At 44.1% G+C, this 25,100-nt stretch overlaps 1 protein-coding gene across 3 annotated transcripts in view; it reads left to right on the top strand.

Annotated features, from left to right (window-relative positions):
* Window positions 1-6,456: 6,456 nt before the first annotated feature.
* RNF8 (ring finger protein 8) overlaps window positions 6,457-25,100 on the top strand; it is a 33,810-nt gene continuing 15,166 nt past the window's right edge. The window contains exons 1-3 of one of the 3 annotated variants that reach the window (XM_025862328.2): window positions 6,457-6,710; window positions 13,749-13,877; window positions 23,126-23,866. In XM_025862328.2, the coding sequence (XP_025718113.2) occupies window positions 6,600-6,710; window positions 13,749-13,877; window positions 23,126-23,866 (981 nt within the window). In that variant the 5' untranslated portion in view covers window positions 6,457-6,599. Of the gene's footprint in view, window positions 6,711-13,748; window positions 13,878-23,125; window positions 23,921-25,100 lie in introns of all 3 variants that reach the window. The other 2 variants (XM_025862326.2, XM_025862327.2) reach the window with 2 other exon arrangements.

Below are 25,100 nucleotides of genomic sequence, written 5' to 3'. Positions count from 1 at the left end.
CAAGTAACCTGCCTCAGGTCTCATGTCTGGTAAGTAGCAGAGGTAGAATTTGAACTCAGGCAACGTGGCTCCGAACTCCACATGCCTCACCACCATGCCACAGTAGCCTCTAAGTTTCCCACTGAATTCAGGGCTGACCTTACACAAAAGCCACAGAGTGAGCAAAATGTGATGACTTATGCTCCATCCTTTCCCCCCACCTCTATTCCAGGGAGATAAAAAGAAAGGAAATGGGAGAGAGGAAGAGAAAGCTTTGTCATGATCATCATTTTAATTCATAAGCTTGGGTTCTAAAGTCTGCCAGAGACAGCTGTCCACCAAAATTCATGCTCCCCTTTCCATGGAATAGAGTAGTTTCTGGGAACTGGCTGCTCAACCAGGGATTACATTTCCGGACCTTTCCTGGAGGTAGGTGGGGTCATGTGACCAGTTCTCTCCACAATGTGAGCCGAGGGAAATGTATGTCACACTGGGGACAAGACAGTTAAGAAGCAGGTGTGCCTTCTTGATTCCTTCTTCCCCTGGTTTGCTTTGTAGATGCAGAAGACTCCAAGCCCTTCAGGATGAAAGAAGTCTGAGCTCCTGAATGACTCAAAGCCTGTCCACCAACCAGGAACACTGCACTGGACAATTATGTAAGAAATAAACTCTTGCGCTCAACCACTGAAACTTGGGGTTTGTATGTTATATCAGCTAGTATTACCCTAATACGGAAACAGAGAAACCAATGACTGTCCAACCACCCTCCCCCACACCTTTCCTGTTCCAGGTCTGTATTGCTGTAGAACAAACTACCCCAAAACTAAGTGGTTTAGCACAACCATTATTTTATGCTCACAGACTCTAGGGCAGGAACTTGGGTGGAGCACAACAGGGGTGACAATTCGGGGATCACTATTCCATGAGGCCTGGGGCCTCGGCTGGAAAGACTCAAAGGCTAAGGGTGACTCACTCTTGGGGGCCACTATCATCTAGGGGCACCTTCATTCCCATGTCTGGCAGTTGATGTTGGATATCAGTTGGGACCTCAGTTGGAGCTGTTGGCCAGATCTGCATGTGCTCTCTTCATGTGTTTGTTCTCTCCAGTTCCTTGTGGGGACTGTGTTCCAAGAGCATCCCACAAAGGCTGGGTGGAAGCTGTATTATCTTTTATGGCATGACATCACTTCTGGTGTCGCATGCCCACATAGATTCCAGGGGAGGAAATGTCGATGCCATCTCCCAATGGGAGGAGTGTCAGTGTCCCGTTTTAAGAGTGTGTGGGATGGGAGATTTTATAATTATCTTGGAAAACAGTCTGCCCCACTTCCTTTCCATAGTTCTCTCCCCCCTTTCCCTTTCTTCCTCTTGCCCTGTGCTTCCTCCTCCTCGTCTTGTTTTCCTTTCCTACTTCCCAAGCCTTTCCACTGTCAACCCTTTCTGACATTCCTTAGCTCTGTTTATTTTTTATTTTTTTAAAGATTTTATTTGTTTATTTGACACAGAGAGACACAGCGAGAGTGGGAACACAAGCAGGGGGAGGGGGAGAGGGAGAAGCAGCCTTCCCGCGGAGCAGGGAGCCCGCTGTGGGGCCCGATCCCAGGACCCTGGGATCATGACCTGAGCGGAAGGCAGACGCTTAACGACTGAGCCACCCAGGCGCCCCTTCAATTCTGTTTAATTGAGCATATGTAATGAGACAGGTGTCAGATCTACAGACACAGATACACCCTACTTCCTTTTGTGCATCCGCTCTCTCATCCCCCTCCATTTTCCCCTCTGGAGATGGGTATAACGCAAGGTTTCTCAACCTTACCACTACTGGCATTTTGGACTGGATGATGATTGTTGTGGGGCTGTCCTGTGGTTTGTAGGATGTTTTGGGGCATCCCTGGCTTCTAATCACTAGATGCCCCTGTCAGGACAATAAAAAATGCTCCCAGATATTGCTAAATGTCCTGGGGGGGGATTGCCCCCAGTTGAGATTCACTATTATAAGGGAATAAACAGGGGAGATGGAGATAATAAAATCCCCAAATCTTAGAAGGCAGTATCTCCAAACTGTTTTTTTTTTTTAAGATTTTATTTATTTGAGAGAGAGAGCACATGAGAGGAGGGAGGGGCAGAGGGAGAAGCAGACTCCCCGCTGAGCAGGGAGCCCGATTCGGGACTCGATCCTGGGACTCCAGGATCATGACCTGAGCTGAAGGCAGTTACTTAACCAACTGAGCCACCCAGGTGCCCCTCTCCAAACTGTTTTGACCATGCACTCTTAGCAACAAAAGAAGGGCTGAGGATACAGCCCAGCATTTATTTGTATAAAGTCTATATATATCCTCTGTGTTGTCCTTTTATGTAAGTATAAAATATCCACAAAAGTAGACTTTGTTTTTTAAAGGAGTGGATAAAAACCTAAGTAGATATTCGAATATATTCTTCCCACAAGCAAACGGGTCATCTTGTGTACTCCCTGGGGTATGACCATTCCACCTTAGAGACCACTGCTGGGCTGTAATGAGTGCAGCCTTTGGGGCTAGGTAGGTCCAAGCTCACAACCCTGGCTTCAGTTCCCAGGACTGCCATTTACTAGTTGAGTTACATTTATTCAATCATTAAAAATGTCAGGAATACAAGTGAAAACAAGACATAACTCTCAAGGAGCTCATGGTGAGGAGACCTTGAGCAACCCAATGGTCTCAGGTTCCTCATAGGTAAGTGGAGATATCTGGCAGCATGGTAGTAAGGATTAGTAAGATAATATATGAAAAGCATATAATAGGTACTCATAAATGGTACCTACTAATTCACTGTAGGACCATTAGTGATAACTAAAGACTGGAAAGAGCCAAACTGTATATCATTCAAGGACTGGTTGAAGAAACAAAGGTACATCTGCACAATGGATTAATACACAGCTGTAAAGAGGAAGGAGGAATGTAGATCTATCCTGCTATGAAGTGATCTCCAGGATATGTTGTAAAATAAAACAAGGTATAGGGTCAAGTAGAGATGAAGCACAGGAGACTTTTTAGGGAGATGAAACTATTCTCTATGATACTATAATATATGACACTATGCATGTGCCAAAACTCATGGAACTTTATGAAGTAAGCCTTAATGTCTATGAATTATAAAAGATCATTATAGGAGGTCAGGGGATCCTAGGTAGAATACAGACTGTGACAAAAGAATCTATGAAATAACCTCTTTGAAGGGGGTGGGGAAAAGGGTGCCGATCTAAGGAATTTTGGAAATGAGTGAAGTCTGTAAGACTAAAAGTCAAAGACTTATGCATAAGTAGTGTACTCTAGTTGATAAAGTATTTCCCACGGGTGTATGGGTTAACAATTCTGAAAACACTATATGTATACTGGAAATGATGATCAAATAAATGGATGGCATATGGTAGGAGCCAGGCTTTTCAGTTTTAGAGCGGAAGGTTACAGATAAGCAAGGGGTGGGGGGATGACTGGAAAGATCCAGGGGCCAGGTGGTAATGCATTAGAGTTGTAAGCCATCATTATGCACACATTCAGCTTACCAACGGAGATATATGTGTTACTACATACACTATACATACATACAAGTGCATACATACGTTATAAATATTCATAGGTATGGGGATATGGAGGAGTTAGTATTCATACAAATATTTACTTCCCTGTCAGCTGAGAGAACCTAAAAGCAGTAACAGTTGCAACCAGCACAATTAGTGTCCAGGTCTTGGTTTCTAATACCATTTCCCAGTGAAAGGAAGCAGGGCTCCTTGGAGAATTGGCTGACTCTAGGTCTAGAGCATCCTGTGCCAGAAAGTAAGGATGTGCTCTATAAAGCGCAGTGATGGAAGTATGTCAAAGGGACAGTGTCATCAAAGTAGGAACAATTTGAGCAAGAAAGTAAAGTGGTATTGGATTATAAAGCAAAGTATAAAATAAGTGAGTCCATGCCAATATGAATATGAGTCCATACCAATATGAATAAATGATTCAATAAATAAATGGGGGAGAAGAGACAAATCTCCCATGCAGAAGAATTTTTTTTTTTAAGATTTATTTATTTTAGAGAGAGAGTAAAAGAGAGAGAGAATGGGAGAGTGGGGGGGGGAGGGGCAAAAGGAGAGGGGAAGAAGACTCCCCTCTGAGCACGGAGCCTGATGCAGGGCTTGATACAGGGCTCAATCTCAACCCTGAGATCATGATCTGAGTTGAAACCAAGAGTGAGACACACTTGAACTGACTGAGCCACCCAGGTACCCCTCCCATGCAGAAGAATTATAAGCAATATATGTAGATACCCTGCTCATAAGGAAGTGGAGCATAACTCCCCACTCCTTAAGTGTAGGCGGTGCGGGGTGACTTCCTTCCAAGAGGCACCGTCCGCAAAAGGGGAGAGGAACTTTACAGAAGAGACACCTGACAAACACTGCCTCAGCCAGATGATCAAGGTTAACATCAACAGTAATAATTCATGGTGATAGTATGTACCCTCACTATGATATGATGAGAATGACATTTTACCTCTCTGGTCTTCCTCCCTAAAACCTATAGCCCCAGTCTAAGCATGAGAAAAACATCAGACAAATCCCAATTTAGGGACATTCTACAAAATACCTGGCCAGTACTCCTCAAAACTGTCAGGGTCATCAAAAACAATGTAAGTCTGAGAAACTGTCACAGCCAAGAGGAGCTTAAGGGGACATGCCAAGGAAATGTCAGGATGGCCTCTAGATGCCCTTGCTGTTCCCAGCACAGAATGCTAAGGTGGGATGGAGGCACCAACAGACATGTAATCCAAAGCCTAGGGAAGCACCTGCATGAGTACAGTTGTGGCTCCCAGCCATTTTCCTGACCGTCTTTTACATCACAGGTTGAAATTCTTTTTAAAGATTATTTATTATTTATTATTTATTTATTATTTATTTATTTTTATTTATTTATTATTTATTATTTATTATTTATTATTATTTATTTATTTATTAATTAAGGGGGTGGCGGAGAAGTAGAGGGGGAGGAGGAGGGACAGGCAGACTCCATGCTGAGCTCGGAGCCAGTGCGGAGACCCTGAGATCTTGACCTGAGCCAAAACCAAGAGTCAGACGCTTGACCAGTTGAGCACCCTTCAGGCCGAAATTCTTGATCCGACCATGCCACACAGATAAAACTCTGGGCTGGGGTTGCAACTGTGGTTAGGAAATTAGAACTGAATTGGCATTCTACTCTACCATTGAAATTGTTACTTGGAGATTACTAAACTTCTCTCTGTGCCTCTTTTCTCATCAAGCTTAAAATTAAGAATTATCATCGTAACCACTATCATAGTGTTTGAGGAGCATATAAGATAAAGTAAGTAGGGTGCTTGGCCTAGTTCTTGGCACTTAGTTCTCAATAAATGTTAGCCCTGTGCTGTTGTGCTTTGTATGATTCATTTAGTGTATATATTTTCCCCTGACAGAATTTAAGAAAATTGCTAACCAGGTATTGGAAAATGGAAAAGACAAGAGGGGGTGTTGAGTTATCACAGATGTACTCACTGCAGGGAAGGGCTACCACACTATACTGGAGGATCAAAGAAAAGAATTTCAGATATTGTTTTTAATAGCTTTATTGAGGATAATCTATATACCATAAAATTTGTCCGATGGAAGTGTATGTAATGCTTCAGTGACTTTTCAATAAATGTACACAATTGTGCAATCATCACCACAATCCAGTTTCAGAACATTTCTATCACCTCCCCAACTTCTTTCATGTCTGTTTGCGTTTAGTCCTGGCCCCCACTTTTCTGCCTCCATAGATTTGTCTCCTGTAAGTTTTGAAAAATTCAGTAGTAAAAGGTCATACCAAACAGATGCTATTTAGTAACAGTCTCAACACATTTTGTGCTCTTTCTCTCTTTTTTAAGATTATTTATTTATTTATTTATTTGACACAGAGACAGGGAGAGAGGGAACACAAGCAGGGGGAGTGTGGGAGAGGGAGAAGCAGGCTTCCTGCCGAGCAGGGACCCCGCTCAGAGGCACGATCCCAGGACCCGGGGATCATGACCTGAGCCGAAGGCAGACGCTTAACGACTGAGCCAACCAGGCACCGCCCCCCCTTTTTTTAAGTAAGCTCTACACCCAAGGTGGGACTTGAACTCACAGCCCGAGATCAAGAGTCTCATGCTCTACTGACTGAGCCAGCCAGGCGCCCCCAGACTTAACATATTTTAAAAATCACAAGCTTAAAGTTGTTTAAAAGTTATAGTTTTAGGTAACATGGAACTCGTCATAAAGTAAAATCAATTTTTTACCAAAAAGGGGGGGTAAGGTGAGAAGAGGTTCCACCTAGGGGCGTCCAGGACTGGGGTGGTGGTTCTTGAGAAGGGCAGCTTCCGCGCGACCCCGCCAAACCTGGAGCTAAGACGCGGCTCACCTGTGCCACGCCCGCCGCGGCCTCCCTCCGGCGCAGGCGCAGTGACGCCGGTTTGCTGGCCGAGCGGGTGTTCACATCGATCGCGAGCGCGTAGCGATTGCTTCTGTCTGTTGTTTAGGGATGGCGCCGGCGACGAAGCTGAGAGGCGGCGGGAATCTGGGCGGGGGTCTCGCTCTGTGCTGACCGCGAGCCGGGTCGGAGTGGGCTATGGAGGAGCCCGGCTCGTTGGTCACGGGAGACCGCGCCGGTGGCCGGAGCTGGTGCTTGCGGCGGGTAGGGATGAACGCGGAGTGGCTGCTGCTGGAGGACGGAAACGAGGTGAGGGGGAGGGGTCCTTGGGCGGGGGAAGGGGGTTAGAGGAAGCAGGGCCGGGAGGGAGCCGGGGCGTCCCGGCGGGAGGGACGAATTGAAGAGAGGAGGTGGGAGCCGGCCAGAGGGGAGAAATGTGAAGAGGGGGTCCTGAGGGAGAGGAGGAAGGGGTTCTGGTGCGGGCGGCTGGGGGAGTCAAGGTGCGAAGTGTTTGGGGGGAAAGTGGGGACCGCTCGGGAGAAAAGATGGCCCCTTTGAGAGAGGTCTGGGCCTGCGGTGCGAGAGCTTGGGCAGGAGTCAGGGTTGCGGGAGGGAGCTGGGGGAGGGGCTGGAGGAGGGGTGGGCCGTGGAGGATGTGCGGACCAGCCTGGGGTTTGGAGGGGAAGGAGGCGACTGGGTTGGGGAGGGCACTGGGACAGCCCCTGTTTGGATCGGACGGAGCCCTGTGGTGTCTGGCCCTGGCGGCAGAGCTGCCCCAACTTCCACCCGGAGTCACGAAGCGCCCGGTGTCCGGGGGGGTTGGAGAGGGGGAGCGGAGAAGCATGAACTTCCTAGAGTTTATTTTGAAAAAGACTGTTTGGGTCATGTCCTTTTAAATGCGTAAATATTAATGTAAAAATGTCTTCTTTTCCAACTCTTGAGGAAAATTGACGCTTTGGGAGGGTCCACATTTATCCTTTGAGTCTTGGTACGGGTTGAGTGGCACCCCCTGAGGTGGGTTGGGGGTAGGGATTCAGAAATATTAGAGCTGCCCTCTCCAGGGGCCGCTTGTAATGTTTTCTAATGCGCTCGTGAATGCAAAAAAGAAAAAAGAGGAAAGGTGAGGCACGGTTCCAGTTGGGGGCCGCTGGGGTGGTGGTTTCGAGAGAGTGATAGAAGAGGGGCAGAGCGATTTAGAGTGCAATCCCCTCTGGAAAGGGAGCTGGATCAGGGACCAGCTTGTGGTGGTGACTGGGAACCATTTGGGTTTTGGAAATAATTTATATGAAAGATAAGTCTTTTGATTATTATGTCTGCTTAATTAGATTTTTTCTATAAGCTACATAATCTCAATTCAGTCTCCCAGATATTTATTATTTATGTTTTTTGGTGTATTGTGAGAGGGACAAATAATAGCGACTTTGCTCTCAGAGTTTATTGCTTGAATGGGGAAAGACAATTTTATACAGTGAAGCAGTCTGAGAACAGGCATGCAGGCTGTACAATTAAGTGCCAAGATGTGGATTATTTAGTACTATCCTAGAACAGTGGTTCCTCAAGTAAGAGATGGGAGTCAGGTCCAGCCTTAACTTGCTAGATTAGGAGGTTTTAAATGGTTACTCAGGTGCTGTGATTTGAAGAACAGGAAAACACCTCTTCCCCCAGATCTCTCTTTTTCTATCCAGGTATCAGTGCCTGGAGTCCACATTAGGCACACATTCTTTCTTTTTTAAGATTTTCTTTATTTATTTTAGAAAGAGAAAGCAAGAACACGCTAGGAGAGAGGCAGAAGAGGAGAATCTGAAGCAGACTCCCCGATGAGCCAGGGCCTGACATGGGGCTCTATCCCACCGCACAGGGCTTGATTCCACAACCCCTGAGATCATGACCTGAGCCAAACCCAAGAGTTTGATGCTTAACCAACTGAGCCACCCAGGCACGTCTCAGCACACATTCCTTGAGCTTGAGGCTTGAGCCTTGACCTTTCCCTGCCTGGCTTTTTCCAAAAGCATTTACCTTTGGGAAGTTTAACAAATGAAGATACCAACACCCGAGTATTAGTAGCTATTCCTTATTTTGTACTGGGTTTGGGCTTTTACAAGTATTACTTAACCTGAGCCCTGAAAGTGTTCCACACTCACACACAGCCCTATAAAGTACTTAGTCAATTTTTTTAAAAAGATTTATTTATTTATTTTGAGAGAGTGAGAATGAGAGAGAGAGAGAGAGAGAGCGAGCACATGAGAGGGGGGAAGGCCAGAGGGAGAAGCAGGTTCCTCGCTGAGCAGGGAGCCTGATGCGGGACTCGATCCCAGGACTCCGCGTTCATGACCCGAGCCGAAGGCAGTCGCTTAACCAACTGAGCCACCCAGGCGCCCCAGTACTTAGTTGTTAACGTTCTTTCAGATTCAATTGATGTGGACTAATTCATTACTTCTGAATAGCTTGATAGCACTGGGAGTGGGAGTAGGAGTTGGGGGGGGGGCAAAAGAATTAAAGCCCCTGTAGCAAAGGCAAGAGGAACTGTAAAGTACTCCACATCTATTTTAAACCCTTGGATAATTTTGTGTAGGGCCACCTCTATGGGAAGAGACCCATACAAACCATAGTGAATGGTAAAGACATAGTAGGAAGCCCGGCTTGCCCTGGGTGCTTTGTGAGAGAACTGCCAGGCCTGGCTGTCTGCAGGGTCTGGTGTTAGGAAGTAGTTGGAGCATAGCCTGCAGTGTGTGTGAAGAGAGGTCTGAAGGCAAGAGATGAAGTCTAACTTACTTCAGTGGGCCCCAAACCAAAGATAAGGTGGTGTGTACAAGATTTAGGAGGTGTGCTTATATGATGTAGTTATAGCAGCAGAATCAGTTTCCTGCCTTTCCAGTCCTCCTCAAAGTCTCAGATTTCCCAGATAAAACGATAAAACAAGGTTCTTCTTATTTCACTGAAGTAAGTAAATTGTCTGAATGGGTGTCCTTAAACTTTTTTTTTCCCCAAAGAGGCCTTTTGATTGATTGATTGATTAAGTAAGTAATCTCTGCGCCCATCGTGAGGCTCAGACTGAGGACCCTGAGATCAAGAGTTGCATGCCCCACCAACTGAGCCAGCCTGGCACCCCTGTCCTTTAATTTCTTGAACCAATCCAGAGAGTTTGGGGGAAAACCAAATTAGATAGAGATGTATTGCAAATTAGCTAGGCCTTATAAGTATCTAGGGCTTTGGGAAGAACCATAGTATCTTCGTTTTTCTCTTTTCTTTTCTTGTATTTGGTTTTCATGAAACTTTTTTGCCCTAAGGGTGTTGGAAAAAGGGAAAGGATGGTTCTAGAGTATTTGCTGGCCATCTGGGAAACAATAGGAGTCATGCCCAGGAGAAATGAGATAGCAGTGAATGTGGGTAAGGACAATGGCTTGCAAAACTGTTGTAAATAGAAACAACCCCCAACACTTGCATTGGTGGTTTGTTGGCACTCAGTTCCCATGGGAAATTTCCTTTTATGTCCAAATGATGCTGGAATATCTGGATAAGTGCACCACAGACTCTAACCTTGGTGTACCTAGGTAAATTATAGGACCAGACAGTAAAGGGTAGGACGAAAAAGAGTGGTTCCTTACTTCCCTGGATTCAGAGTCTGTAGGAGGCTATTGGAGAAAAAGGCACTCATCTCCCTTTTCTGTAATACTTTACCCAGACAGCTCTCAATGGTAACCTGGCTGTCTCCTCTCATGTATTAAAATGGGCTATGGAGTACTTCCTTAACCGGGGCGCCTGGGTGGGTCAGTTGGTTGGGCAGCTCTTGATTTCGGCTCAGGGTCATGAGATCAAGCCCCACATTAGGTTCCATGCTCAGCTCTCTTTCAAATTAAAAAGAAAAAAAAAAACAAAAACAGAAAGAAAGCTACCTACATGGAAATTCTTACTGCTCCAGGATGACAGATAAACCCTTAAACATTGCATCTTTAAAAAATTTTAATTATTTATTTAATTATTTTAAGTAGGCTCCATGCCCAGCATGGGGCTTAAACTCAAGACCCTGAGATCAAGAGGCGCATGTTCTACTGGCTGAGCCAGCCAGGTGCCCCTAAACATTCCATTTTTAAAGGAGATATAGGTAGGTAGGTAGGTAGATGGATGGATAGATATTCAGAGGAACTTGGATAATAAATGGAATTTCTGGCAAACTGTTCAAAGAACTCAAGAATTTAAATCAGATTGTAAGAGTTCCTGGCTTCTGCTCTATAGTTTCCAGTGGTAATGACCCAGTTTCCAAACTTCTGACCTAAAAAGTGCTTATCCTAGAATCTGGGAGGACTCATAAGCTCTTTATTCCTCTGTTCACTCACACATATTTACTAAACACTGTCCCAAGCACAGAAATACAGTGGTACACAAGATAGATAAGGTCCTTGCTTATGAAATTTTTTTTTAGTAAGGGGTGGGGAATAGGTAAAGCAAACAAGATAATTTTGGATTGTGACAAGTGCATGCTAACAACATGAAGGAATGCAATGGTGGGGGAGGGCGCAGGCAACAACTTTAGGGTAATCAGGGTAGGCCCTTGAGGAGCTGAAATTGAAAGATGAGAAGGAGCCCATACAGATGTCTCAGAAGAGTGTTCTAAGTAGAGGGGACTGGAGAAAAGACCCTCAGGTAGTGGTGAGTGTTTCTGACTGTGGTATGAGATAAGACTAAAGAGTTGGAGGGGGTTAGGAAGTTTGGATCGTTAATGTAGTTTGGATCGTTAATGTAGTTTGGAAAGAAGGGAAGTGGTCTGATTAAAAGATTTTAATTACCACTCCAGCTGCTGTGAAGAATGAAGTTGGTTTGAGTGGGGAAGGCAGTTCGGAAGCAAAAACAGCTGGAGGAGGTCAGGTTGTTTGGACTAAGGTATTGGCCATAGAGATAGAAGTGGACCGATTTAGGAGATATTTGATTTATAACCAGTAGAATTTGCTGATGATTTGAATGTGAGGAGGAGGGACAGAGAAGAATCAAAGATGGCTCGTGGGTTTGGGGTTAAGCAGTTGCTTAGATGGTAGTGTCAGTTACTGTGATGAGAGTTTTCGCGGAAACATAGTTTCGGGGTAAGGAGAGTCATGATGGTCTTTGAGGGACTGAAGAGGACTGGCATGATTCTGAAAGATTTTCAGAAAGAACAAAATGGGTAGCTTTTAGAAAATCACAGACCATTTGGCTTACTGTTCCCAGCTAAGGTTGTGGTATGGGTTATTATAGAGATGGCTTGTGCACCAAAAAGAAGCAGCAGGAGATTCTAAGATCTAAATTTCAGGGGAATTTCATTTTCTTCCTTGACAGGGTTATTATAAACTAGACTGGTCCATCAGAAAAGTGTGATAGATGAGAATTGAGGCTTCTTTGCAACCTTTTTCGAGAGGCTCTCATGCTGTCCTCATGGATAAGATGGAAAATATGGACTCAGTGCAAAGACTTCTGGTTGAATTACAACTGGTTAAAGGTGTAGCCAGATAGTGTGGTGGAATGTTTACTAGGCTTTCCTGGGAGCTTTGCCTTTGGCTACATCCTGTTTCAATCTTTTTATCTGTATCTTGAATGTACAGAAGGCCTTATATCAATATAGTGGATGAGTCAAAGCTGGAAGGGATATTGAGTATGTCTGATGGCAGATTAAAAATTCAGAAAGGTCTTGACAAGCTCATGTGATAGGCTGAACTAACAAGATGAAATTTAATAGGAATCAATGTAAGGTCCTGCACTCGAATCCAAATGTACCAACTAGTCAAGTATAGGACAGAAGAGACATGACTTAGCATAGCAATTCTTGGAGGAGGGTTAGACCAAGAAATTTAATCATTCCTAAGCCCGAGGATACATTGGCAGCATGATAGATCTGCTCTGAAAGCTAATACAATTTATATGCTCCAGTGATGGTATCTAGAACTGGGAAAGTGATGCTTGCATTTGACTGTGTTATAAAAATTAATTTTTTAAAAAGATTTTATTTATTTATTCATGAGAAACAGAGAGAGAGAGGCAGAGGGAGAAGTAGGCTCCCCGCGGAGCAGGGAGTCCGATGTGGGACTCGATCCCAGGACCCCGGGATCATGACCTGAGCCGAAGGCAGACGCTTAACCGACTGAGCCACCCAGGCGTCCCAAAATTAATTTTTTTTTAAATGTGACATCTAGGAATAAAAATAAACCAGGAGTCCCTTCACAGATGTATTAGGCTCGCAAAGAGACCCAAACCTATGCCATGGGAGTTAAGTTTGAAGTAACTGGGAACATAGGGCCAGAAAAGAGAAGACTAAGTAGACACTTTGTAACTGTCAAGTGGAAGGGGGATGGGAGATTTTCTCATGGTGTTCAGGGCAGAGCCAGAGCCAAAGGATGGAATTTATAGGAAGAAAGATGCCAAATTAGGGCCATTGAAAAATTGGAAGGACTGTCTTGTATAGAGGCTGTAGTTCTTGGCAGTGTTTAAGACTAGTTGATGGGCAAAAGGAATGAAATCTTGCCATTTGCAACGACGTGGATGGAACTGGAGGGTATTATGCTGAGCAAAATAAGTCAATCAGAGAAAGACATGTATCATTGGTATGAGGAATTCTTAATCTCAGAAACAAACTGAGGGTTGCTGGAGTGGTGGGGGGTGGGAGGGATGGGGTGGCTGGGTGATAGACACTGGGGAGGGTATGTGCTATGGTGAGCACTGTGAATTGTGTAAGACTGTTGAATCACAGACCTGTACCTCTGAAACAAATAATACATTATATGTTAAAAAAAAAAAAAGATAGTAGGAAGGGAAAAATGAAGGGGGGGAAATTGGAGGGGGAGACGAACCAGGAGAGGCTATGGACTCAGAAACAAACTGAAGGTTCTAGAGGGGAGGGGGGTGGGGGGATGGGTTAGCCTGGTGACAGGTATTAAAGAGGGCATGTACTGAAAGGAGCACTGGGTGTTACACACAAACAATGAATCATGGAACACTACATTAAAAACTAATGATGTAATGTATGGTGATTAACATAACTAAATAAAAAAATGTTAAAGGAAAGAAAGAAAGGAAAAAAAAAAGACTAGTTGATGGGGCGGTGTGGAAAGGATTCCTCCATCTCATGACAAAAGTTCAGGGTCCTCCCAACTCTGACATTCCATGATTAACTTCATTCAGCTGTCTCCTTGTCAGAACTTCTTGCCTTTTTCTACCTGCTGGTTCCCGTGGAAGCTAAGGAGATAGCTGATAAGCTGTATGGGTTTCACAAGAGTCTGGTATCTTAAGTCAGGACGTGTGAATATTGCTGGTTGACAAGACTGCAAAGGCCCTCTCTTTTCAGCAAAATGACTGATTGTGTCTCTTACATTGTTGTCTTCCTAGGTGACTATAGGGCGAGGATTTGGTGTCACATACCAACTGGTATCAAAAATCTGCCCTCTGATGATTTCCCGAAACCACTGTGTTTTGAAGCAGAATGTCGAGGGCCAGTGGACAATTATGGACAACAAGGTACAGGAATCCACAGATGCCTAATGACTTTTACTGAATTCTTGTTTATTTTTAAGTTACTTTTTTTTTTTGCATAGGTAATACAGAATACAAAATTAAAAGGTTCAAAAGTGTATCTTCTCCCCTAGCCAGCCAGTTGTCTTCCCCACAGACAACCATTTCTGTATGCTGCCAGAGATTAGATTATACCAAAATAATTTCTTTTTTTTTTCTTTAAAGATTTTATTTATTTGACAGAAACACAGTGAGAGAGGGAACACAAGCAGGGGGAGTGGGAGAGGGAGAAGCAGGCTTTCTGCGGAGCAGGGAGCCCGATGTGGGGCTCGATCCCAGGACCCTGGGATCATGACCTGAGCCAAAGGCAGACGCTTAATGACTGAGCCACCCAGGTGCCCCCCAAAATAATTTCTAATGACTTGAACGAAAGTTCATTACTTCGAAGGAAACTCCTGAATTGGGGCAGTAGGTCCTGCTCCAGAAACAAGACTGAGTCACTGGGGGAATTGTCCTTTGTAAGTCATAGGTACAGAGACCTTGGGAAAAATCTAATGGATATTCTGGAGTATACCTATGGTTCAGAGCACTGGGAGGAGGAAGGAATTGAGCTGACTGCATTTAGCTCCTTCCCTTCCCAATTCCTTTCCATCAGAGCAACACTCCCATCCTCTTTTTAATCCCTTTTATATATTTGTGTCTTGAGGAAGATTTCCTTTGAAGACAGGCCTTTTTTGCTTTAAACAAATTTGAAAATCAGTGGTCTGGTGTGAATACTAAGGGAGGTGAAATAGTGTGTAAAGCCCAGCAATTAGGAGGCACCTAAAGTGCAGATATACATGCACCCAGGGATACCGTGAAAATAGAGACTATGCTCTGAAAGAAATTCAAATGTTGACAGCTAAGACATTAGGAAGTAGGAAATGCCTTCAGACACCATCTTACACTGCTCTGGTTGGAAGGGTTGTAACGACACCTGGTAGAAAGAAGGGTAGTAAATGGTCTGAGACCAGTTCTGAGGTGTGCTGGGGTGGAGGGGTTATCTTACACTGCCAAGCACTGCTTGGGACGCCAGCTCGGTGTCTTACTATTCACCTCAGTTCTGATAGCATCGAATTCTACAGGTTAACACCTATGCATCTGACGAACAGCTGTAGATTGGAGGCTCCAAGGATGCCAGTCACAAGTCCAAGTTGTTTACTTGTACTTCTAACCAACTGGAACCAACTGGTTCCAATGACTTTCTCCCCCTTTGGATTTGATTAATTAGCTAGAGTGGCTTGCGGACGCCTGGGTGGCTCAGTTGGTTAAGCAACTGTCTTCGGCTCAGGTCATGATCTCAGGGTCCTGGGATCGAGCCCTGCATTGGGCCCTGCTCAGCCCGGAGCCGCCTTCTCCCTCTTCCTCTACCTGCTACTCCACCTGCTTGTGCTCTCTCTCTCTCTGTCAAAAAAAAAAAAAAAAAAAAATCTAAAAATTAGCTAGAGTGGCTCACAGAACTCAGGGAAACATTTGCTTATGTTTACCGGTTTATTATGAAAGGATAGGAATAAAGGATACAGAGGAACATCCATACAGAAGAGATGTGTAGGGTAAGGTATGCGGGAAAGGGCACAAAGCTTTCAGGTCCTGTCTGGGTGTGCCACTCACTCAAAACCTCCATGTAGTCATCAACCCAGAAGCTCTCTGAATCCATCCTTTTGGGTTTTTATGAAGGCTCTATTACACAGCATGATTGATTAAATCATTGGCCATTGGTGATCAGTTCAATGTCCAACCCCTCTCTCCTCCAGAAGGTTGAGGGGTGGGACTGAAAGTTTCAACCCTTCTATTACTGGGTTGGTTCCCCTAGCAAATAGACCCTATCCTTAGGTGACCTTGGCCTGGACCAAGGTTGCCTCATTAACATAATAAAAGACACCTTTTTGTCTCACCACTTAGGAAATTCCAAGAGTTTTTAGGAGCTCTGTGCTAGAAACAGGGATAAAGACCAAATATATATTTCTTATTATAATTCACAATATCACAGGTATCCCGCAGGCCTGCCTCATTTTGCATGCTTTTAAAACTGCTGGATTTAAACTGTTGAGAAACTACCTTCCTGACTAGGATGAAGTTGAGTTGGCATTGTGTTGAAGGAGAGGGTATAAGTGCTAAGTAAATTGGTTTGGTACGCTTCGCAAGGCGTTAGGAGCACAATAGAGATTGGTGCTGAAAAGGGGGCCTCAGAGATGATCAAGTTTAACATCTTCTGGGAAGAGAGGAATCTGAGACCCGATATATGCCTTCTAACTGGTTGAGTGAGTGAATGAGCCAGCCTCAAATAAGTCTCTACCATATCCTGTTGTCAAATTCCAGTGAAGTACTCTGATTTGCTCTACAGGTATGCTCCGCTTTTGGAAAGTTCACATTATCTATCCTACACTTCGCTTTTACAAAAGACCTACATTGGTGCCTGTATTTGCTAACGAAAAGAAATAGATTTCTTTTACAAAAAAGAATCAGAAGATTTCTTTTACAAAAAAAGGGCAAAAATAGTGTTTAACATTTGTTTTGCAGTGAGCTGTTATAGAGGCAGCGCGCACCAGAGCACTGAGAGTGGCCCTGCTAAGCTCTTTCCCAGGGGACTACACTCAGCATCTCAGCATCAAGGTGCCACAGCTTTGAACTGTATCTGGGAGCATCTGTGCTTTAATCTCGATTTATTCTGTGCATCTGTTAGCAAGCGATGTCCTAAGGTATCAGAAAAGCCTAAGAGAGGTTATATTTTGGGTCTGGGAACAATAAAAAAATTTTCCATATAAGTTAGTGGTGATTGCTTCTTTGCTTCTTTGCTTTACACCATTGGCTTGGGAACGCTCTACTTTTGGATATCAGGGGAAACCTGTACCAGTTGTATGATTAAAAAAAATTAATGATGCATATCTAAGTCATAGATGCCAGGTTTTAAAGCCCCTGCAGTAGCTTATATCAAACCACCTTAGGAAAAGATGCTTTCCTTATCAGAGTTGGTTATCTGAGAAATGGGGTTGCAGTATTAGAGGGGTGAGTTCTCTGGTGCTTCTCTCCTTGATTATGTGCAGTATGGATGTGTTCCATTTATGGGATAGCAGATTTTGAGAGGTTGGGAAGCCACCAGCTGACTGGTTTTAGTGTTCCTTGAATGTCAGCCTTAGGGACACAGAGACAGCCCACGCCAGCCACAGATCATGACTGCTTCTGGGCCGCTCTCCAGCATTTGCCGTTATACCCTTTCTTTGAAGGCTGTTGTTACCATGAGACTCCTCTCTTAGGGCTCAGACATAATACAGAGAGAAGGCAGGCTGCAGATTCTTCCAAGTCTTTTCTGGTTTAAGCCTCTTAGCTGTGATTCCATTTGTGAGGTAACTGATTTTTAAGAGAAGCTGTGACTCGAGTGTTTTGATGGAGCAACTGTTCTTACAGGTAAAAGCACCAACCCCCCCCCACCCCCTGCCTTTTTTTTTCCTTAACAGATGCTCCTTTTCTTTGTGGCTTTTTTCTGGCATGATGCCTTGGCAGTCCTCTTCTGATGAAGGATTTGAATTTCAGATGCAGGACATTATTGTTATGGTCATATTTGAAGTCATTTGCCAAGTCTTTTCAAGAGGTAGAGATTTCAAATAATTCAAAACTCAGAACTACACTCTCTCTTCATTAAATGGTCTCTCTTATATGCTGGAATGGCCAGAAAGTGAAAGCTTAAGTACAGACCTAAAAATTGCAACAAATGCAATTTTAGTTTAAATTGACTTAAAAAAAGAAAAACCCTGGGGGACTGCTGACTCTGCACACAGAATGTTGTCGTTGTGTACATTTCAGTTGAAAAGCTCTTCAGATGGCTCATCTTATGTATTAATATCCAGCTCATTCAGAAAATTTGTTGTTTCGGAGTCAGTCTGAAATGCCTTGGTGGGTTTACTTGCCTTCAGTCCTCGAGGCTCAGACATGTTGTTTGAACCTTTCTCATTCTTCTCATGTTGTTATTCGTGTGCTCCCTGGTGATTCCTACCTTCATGTCTGCAGGCTCTGGCATTTAATGTGTCTGGTGAATTCAATCGTCTGTGAACAAACCTTGTTGCTTGGGACAGTTCAGCTTCTGGTTGTCCAGCAGCTGGAGCAGTGGCTCTCAACCCCATTTCCAGTTTTTGTGCTTACCTGGGGTTCTTCTAATTAATACTGCTGGTATCACATTAAAATTAAGAACTTCCATTCATCGAAAGACACCATTCAGAGAGGGAAAGGTAAACTCAGAGTGGAAGATGATATTTGCTACTCATAACCGATGAGGGATTTATGTTTGAATATGTACAGAACTCCAGATCAATAAGAAAAAGAAAGATAACCCAGTTTGTTTTTTTTTTAAAGATTTATTTATTTATTTATTTGAGAGAGAGAGAGAGAGAGAGAGAGAGAGAGAAACAGCACGAGAGGGGAGAAGGTCAGAGGGAGAAGCAGGCTCCCCGCTGAGCCGGGAGCCCGATGTGGGACTTGATCCCGGGACTCCGGGATCATGACCCGAGCCGAAGGCAGTCGCCCAACCAACTGAGCCACCCAGGCGCCCTGTTTTTTAAGATTTTATTTATTTATTTGACAGAGAGAGACACAGAGAGGGAACACAAGCAGGGGGAGAGGGAGAAGCAGGCTTCCTGCAGAGTAGGGAGCCCGACGCAGGGCTCTATCCCAGGACCCTGGGATCATGACCTGAGCCGAAGGTAGATGCTTAACAACTGAGTCACCCAGGTGCCCTGAAAGATAACCCAGTTTTTAAAATGGGCAAGAGCCAGGCACTTCACAAAAGATTATGTCCAGATGTTCAGTATCCATGAGAAGTTGTTCAACCTCATTAGTGATCAGGGAAATGCAAATTAAAACCACAATGGAATACCACTACATACCCGCCAGAGTGGCTAAAATTAAATAATGACCATCCTAGGCATTAGCGAGGATGGGGGCAAATAGTCTTTTGGTAGAAGTATAAGTTGGTACAACCATTTTGGAAAGTTATTTGGCATTTATTACAGTTGCATATATATATACAGTTGCACATATTCTGACAATAATTTCACTGCCAGGAAACAACTCAGGTGTTCATCAACAGTAGATACAATCTTACAGTGAAACCTTATACTAGAATGAATATGAATGAACTGCTATATTCAACAGCATGGATTATTCTCACAAACAGTATTGAGTGAAAGAAGACAGACACAAAAGAATACATATTATATGATGCCATTTATATAATTGTCCAAACTAGGCAAAACTAGTGTGTGATGTTAAGCCACACTAGTAGTCCCCTTATGGAGGGGGAGGGGCTTAGGGGCTAGAGGGAAGTAGGGGTGGGGGGTGGGGGGACATTCTGGGATGCTGAGAATGTGGAATTTTTTTTTAAACCTTGTAGTTACACTGAGATGTTCACTTTGTGATTATTCATCTAGTTGTACATTTATGATTTGTGCACTTTTATGTTTGTATATTATGCTTTAGTAAAGAATTTCTAATACCAAATGCTGGTGAGCATGCAGAGTAACTAGAACTCTTAAACACCGCAAGTGAGAATACACAGTGATACCACCACTTTGAAAAACAGTTTGGCAGTTTTTTTGTTTTTTTAAACAACAAACATTTACTTCTCACAGTTCGGGAGTTTGGTAGGCATCAAGATCAGTGATTAGGCAGGCAGGTTTAGTTTCTGATGAGAACTCACTTCCTGGTTTGAAGATGGCTGTCTTTTTTTCTTTTTTTTTTTAAAGGGGGTTGGGGAGGGAGAGAGAGAATCTTCAGCAGGCTGCACGCCCAATGTGGAGCTCTACAGGGGCTTAACAACTGAGCCACCCAGACGCACCAAATAAATAAAATCTTAAAAAAAAAAAGCAACTTTACTTTAAAAATCCTGATACCTAGTCCCCATCTCAGACCAATTAGCCCAGTCAGTGTTTCTTTTAAACATTTCCAGGTGATTTCACTGGACAGTCAAGGTTGAGAACCACTGGGCTACATAAATCATTTAGTGAACTGTGAGAAAACATTGCCTGTTGGCTTTGGGTTTCCACTCTCCTCAATAGCTGATTAAAGACGCTGGGCAGAGATTGAGCATCAAGTGAAGTAATTGGCGTTTACGTGGGTGCTGGTTATCCCACCTTTTCCCCATCGATGGCTAGGAGTCACTGGGCAGGCTTTTCTTTGGTTATCACTTTGCTGTTGCTGATAGTGCTCAAACTGGGGATTGTGAAAACCAACAGCAAGAAAGGCTTGAGGGGTGCCTGGGTAGCTCAGTTGGTTAAACGTCTGCCTTTGGCTCAGGTCATGATCCCAGGATCCTGGGATCGAGCCCAGCGTCAGGCTCCCTGCTCGGCGGGGAGTCTGCTTCTCCCTCTCCTCCCTGCTCATGTGCTCTCTCTTGCCATCTCTGTCTCTCTCAAATAAATCTTAAAAAAAAAAAAAAAGGCTTGAACACAGTTTGGTTTATTTAAACCATTGTATTTAAGATCATATGCTGGGCAATACTCGACTGTTCTCATACAGTCATGGTATTTTCAACCTTTTCTACAGTCACCTTGTGAACAGACCTGACTTGGGGCTGTGGTCCAAAGTATACCACTAGATGTCACCAAGGAGTGATGAATGGATAAACAGATGGATCCAAGGGTAAAATGGGATGGGAAAATGTTGAGAGTTTATTTTCTGGATCTAAAGGGCTCTGAAGGAGGCGGGTTACTGTGGAGGATCTAGGGAAGGGTTTGCAGTACCTCTTAAAAGTTCACCCCAGTTTTTTAGTGGTTCCTTATTTGCTCCAGACTTGGGCTGCTTCTCTAACCTTCTTCTTTTATTTAACCCTCTCTTTGTCTTTGAGATTTTTCTTAAATATCTGTACCTTGGCAATAGGTGGCCTCCTGTGTCATAATACTTTCCCTGAGACCCTTTTCCTGTGTATAATCTGTAATTAACTATTCTGCTATAGAACTGCTATAGAGTCTTTTGGCCTCCCTCCCCCTCCTTTTTTATTTCTGCCTGTGTTGTTTCAGAAGTCAGCAGAACTCAACACTCTCATAATTTCTCAGGCTGAATATGAATAGAAAGGTTGGGAGAAGTTAGCCAGATAAGCCAGGTTAGGCCCAAGGCAGTGAGTTAAAGCCAGTCTTTCTGTATGTATCTGTGTTCATTTTTCTCTTCCTCTCTCCCCTCCAGCCACATAATATAAAACAAGAAGCAAGGGCCTACTACCAACCCAGAACTGAGATCCAAACTCTAGTCTTCATCCTCTGTGCCTTGTAGTCAAGCCCCCATCCCTCATATTTGGGTTGACCAGGCATCTTTTCTAGCTGTGAGGAGGTAGCTTTAGTTACCAACTTGAACATAGTCTTAGTCCCAGTTCAGATGTGACCTTCATCTCTGGACTGTCTCCCAAAGATAAGTTCTTTTTTTTTTTTAGATTTTATTTATTTGATGGAGAGAGACACAGTGAGAGAGGGAACACAAGCAGGGGGAGTGGGAGAGGGAGAAGCAGGCTCCCCGCGGAGCAGGGAGCTCAATGCAGGGGTCAATCCCAGCACCCTGGGATCATGACCTGAGCTGAAGGCAGACGCTTAATGTCTGAGCCACCCAGGCGCCCCCTTTTTTGTTTTTTTTTTTTAAAGATTTTGTTTATTTATTTGACAGACACAGCAAGAAAGGGGGATAAGTTCTTAAAATGGGTTAAAATGCCCACTTGCCTTTTCCTTTCTTTCTTTCCTTCCTTCCTTCCAAATTTATTTATTTAAGTAATCTCTACTCCCAACGTGGGGCTTGAACTTACGACCCCAAGATCAAGAGTCCCATGCTCTTGCGACTGAGCCAGCCAGGCACCCCCCGCCCCCGTCTCTTTAAACTTTAAATCCTGCATTTGTTTCAAGTCTGTTTTAGAACCTGTCATCGCCATTTAGCATCTCTTCTCTGGCCCAGCTCTACATGATAGTCCTTTGCATTTATAGGCTGTGCTTTGTAATCCCATATTTACTTATATGTGCCCTCGTGTTTTCCTTTCCATATAGTCAGCTACTAAAAGTTGTTTTCATATCTTCTACTTTTGTGCTCGGTATATTTACCTTGCAAGATGCTGAGCACAGAATTGAAATGACTGTTGGTAAGCCGATTGAGCCAGAACATAATAATAGTAGTGAACACTTACATAATGCTTACCATGTGTCAGGCACTTTTCTCAGTACATTACATATGTCATCTCATTAAATCTACACAAAATCCATGCGGGAGAGTCTTTTATTATCCTTCATTTTATAGATGTGTTAACTGGGGCATGGAGAGGTTAAGAAAGTTACCCAGAGTCACACAGCTATTGAGTGATGAAGCCAGATTACAAGTCTAGGCACTGTGACTCCAGGGTCCATGCTCTCAACCCCTACACTGTGGTTTAATTTAAGTCATTAAAGTAAATATTTATCAAGTATTTGTTATATATGAGTCACTGTGCTCGGTGTTTTACATGTATTATTATTTCATTCATTCCTTACGGAGTGGTATGAGTAAGGAACTGTACTATCCCTATTTTGCAGACAGAACTGGGACACAGGTTAAGTAAAGTGCTGAAGGCCAGGCAACTCATAAACCCAAGGTGGTGCATTTGGGCTGTGAACTCAAGTCTGTCTGAGCCAGAGCACCAACTCTTAACCACTATGCTGTGTTCCCCAGTGGACCTCTGGGGCTATTAATTGGGTTAGATCCCGGTACGAGGTACTGATACAGTCTTTTTAGGTTTATGTATACTGGGAAGTGCTTTGCTCATTCACCAGTGTGTTTGGGGGCCACATTCAGAGACAGTGCATGTGTGACTTTCCTGGCTAAGCCTACCTTTTGAACCTCATCATTAGACGCTGCTTCCTTTGCTAATAGCTGTTTTTCCTGTCTTGGGCCATTGCACCCAGTTTAGGTCAATAGGAGCTATTCAACTGCAGTTTCTTTTAATGCTGCTGCAGTTGAGTAATTCATCTGCCAGTAATAAGGTGATTCCTGCCTATTATACCAGCAGTTCTCTGTGGAGGCATGAATGTAAAATGTAGGTAAAAAGCCAGAGCTGTTGGAAGAATGCTGTTTCTAAGGGTGGTGGTTTATGAACCTTTTCTATTTGTTCTCAAGGGTTTTCCTTCTGAAAAGGCAGAAGGTTTTGCAGCAGCAGGAAAAATTCCATTAAGAGGAAGAAAATCATGAAGCTTATTTCGTCTTTATTTCCCTTTCTCCAGAGTCTGAATGGTGTTTGGCTGAACAGAGAACGTCTAGAACCTTTAAAGGTCTATTCTATCCATAAGGGAGACCACATCCAGCTCGGGGTACCTCTGGAGAATAAGGAGAATGCAGAGTATGAATATGAAGTTACTGAAGAAGACCGGGAGAGGATGTATCCTTGTCTTGCCCCAAAGAATGACCAGATGACGGGAAAAAATAGGGGATTGAGAACTAAAAGGAAATTTAGTTTGGATGAATTGGAGGGTTCTGGAGCTGAAGGCCCCTCAAATTTGAAATCCAAAATAAATAAAGTGTCTTGTGAACTTGGTCAACCAGTGAAGTCTCATGGGAAAGGTGAAGTGGCCAGTCAACTCTCCGAATATCTGGATCCTAAGTTGACTTCTCTTGAGCCGAGGAAGAAGGCCACAGAGGCTCATGTTCACCCTGGCTCCGCAAAAGTCATAGAGCTTCATCCTAAGAAGCAGAAAGCCTCAAACCCGTCAGCATCTCAAAGCAGCTTAGAGCTAGTCAGGGTGACCATGTCCAGGATTCTGAAGCTGAAAATACAAATGCAGGAAAAACAGGTAGCTGTCTTGAAGGTGAAAAAGCAGACCCAAAAAGGGAACTCAAACAGAATTGTGAAAATGGAGCAGGAGCTGCAGGACTTACAGTCCCAGCTGTGTGCAGAGCAGGCCCAGCAGCAGGCCAGAGTGGAGCAGCTAGAGAAGACTTTCCAGGAAGAGGAGCAGCATCTCCAGGTACCACACAGGAGGAAAGGACGCCAGTGCTCCTCAGGGATGGGCAGGCCCTTGGTGAGCCTCTGGCCACAGCTCTGTGTTTCTGGGTCAGGGACCACGTGCTTTGAGTGCCAGGGACAGGAGATGGAATGGAAACAAAGGACTTTGAGAGGGACAAGGGGGTAGCATAAAGTGTTAAGACTTCAGCATGATGGTCAAGAGCCAGAGTGTGGTGCCATGATGGGGTAAGGTAGATGGCTAGCCAGGACATAACTGATCTCAGGGTGTAAAGCTGAGGCCCCTGAGAACTGAGGTAAGTTCAGAGAGAGGTTGGATGAAGGTCAGGGGGCCACAGAACCACAGTACACTCAGTTAAACCAATAGTGGTCCTTATGAATTTCTTTGCTGTGTCAAAGCCAAATCACTTAGCCCCAAGGCAGCGATGGGTCAGGTGGTAACTCTGCCCTTGTTGTGCCTGGCAACTTACTAGCTCTGATGATTAGTTAACTCTGTAGTTAACCTAGGAAGTGGGAGCCTAGAAAGGCAGAAAATGTTTTTGTTTCTATCCTAAGCATCCAGCACAGGAGGGGCCAGGTATACTGTGATTCAGTTGTTGGGTTGAGTGATAAGCACCTTCCCCAGTGCCTTTAGGAGGAGGGTCGAATAATGACCGTCTTAGCTGTGTCCGGGTAAGACCAAATGTGTCTCCATCCCTGAGTCATTTGCTTAGATTGCAAACTCTTGCACAAAGCTTCTAGGCTAGAGCTGATCCTGGTCCCTGCTCAAAATGTCAGTTCCCATCTGGCAAGAGGCACGCGTTTACTCCCACCTACTTGCTCAGGTAATATTGAATGTCAAGAATTCCCCGTTGTTGACTTAGAAATAAAAAGGACCAATCAGGATTGAAGTGAATAAGCTTTTCTGTTTTGTTTACTTTACTCAGGGCAAGGAACAACCAGTAGTGTTGGCTTATTTCTGAACAATTTATAAATTTCATTCTAATCTCTGCTATCCCCTTGAACTGGTAGCATTAGCAAAAGCCATGGATTAAATAGGTCTTTCTGAGGTTATACACTGCTTGCTTATGTGTACCTTTTTGCTTCCCTTACTGCCCTGGACTAGTTCTTGAAGTTAATGGAGGGAGTTCATCTTTTCATATTTAGTGTATGACACCTTCACCGGAGCAGAACCTTCTTTAAAGGCTAATGTGTTCAGGAACAAGAGTTATTATTAATTAATATTTGTGGCTGCTTTG

Source organism: Callorhinus ursinus, unplaced genomic scaffold, assembly GCF_003265705.2.
Source record: "Callorhinus ursinus isolate GAN/ISIS: 27379988/994484 unplaced genomic scaffold, GSC_fseal_2.0 scaffold59, whole genome shotgun sequence".
Classification (NCBI taxonomy): Eukaryota; Metazoa; Chordata; class Mammalia; order Carnivora; family Otariidae; genus Callorhinus; species Callorhinus ursinus.
This window is presented reverse-complemented; position numbering and strand designations above follow the sequence as displayed.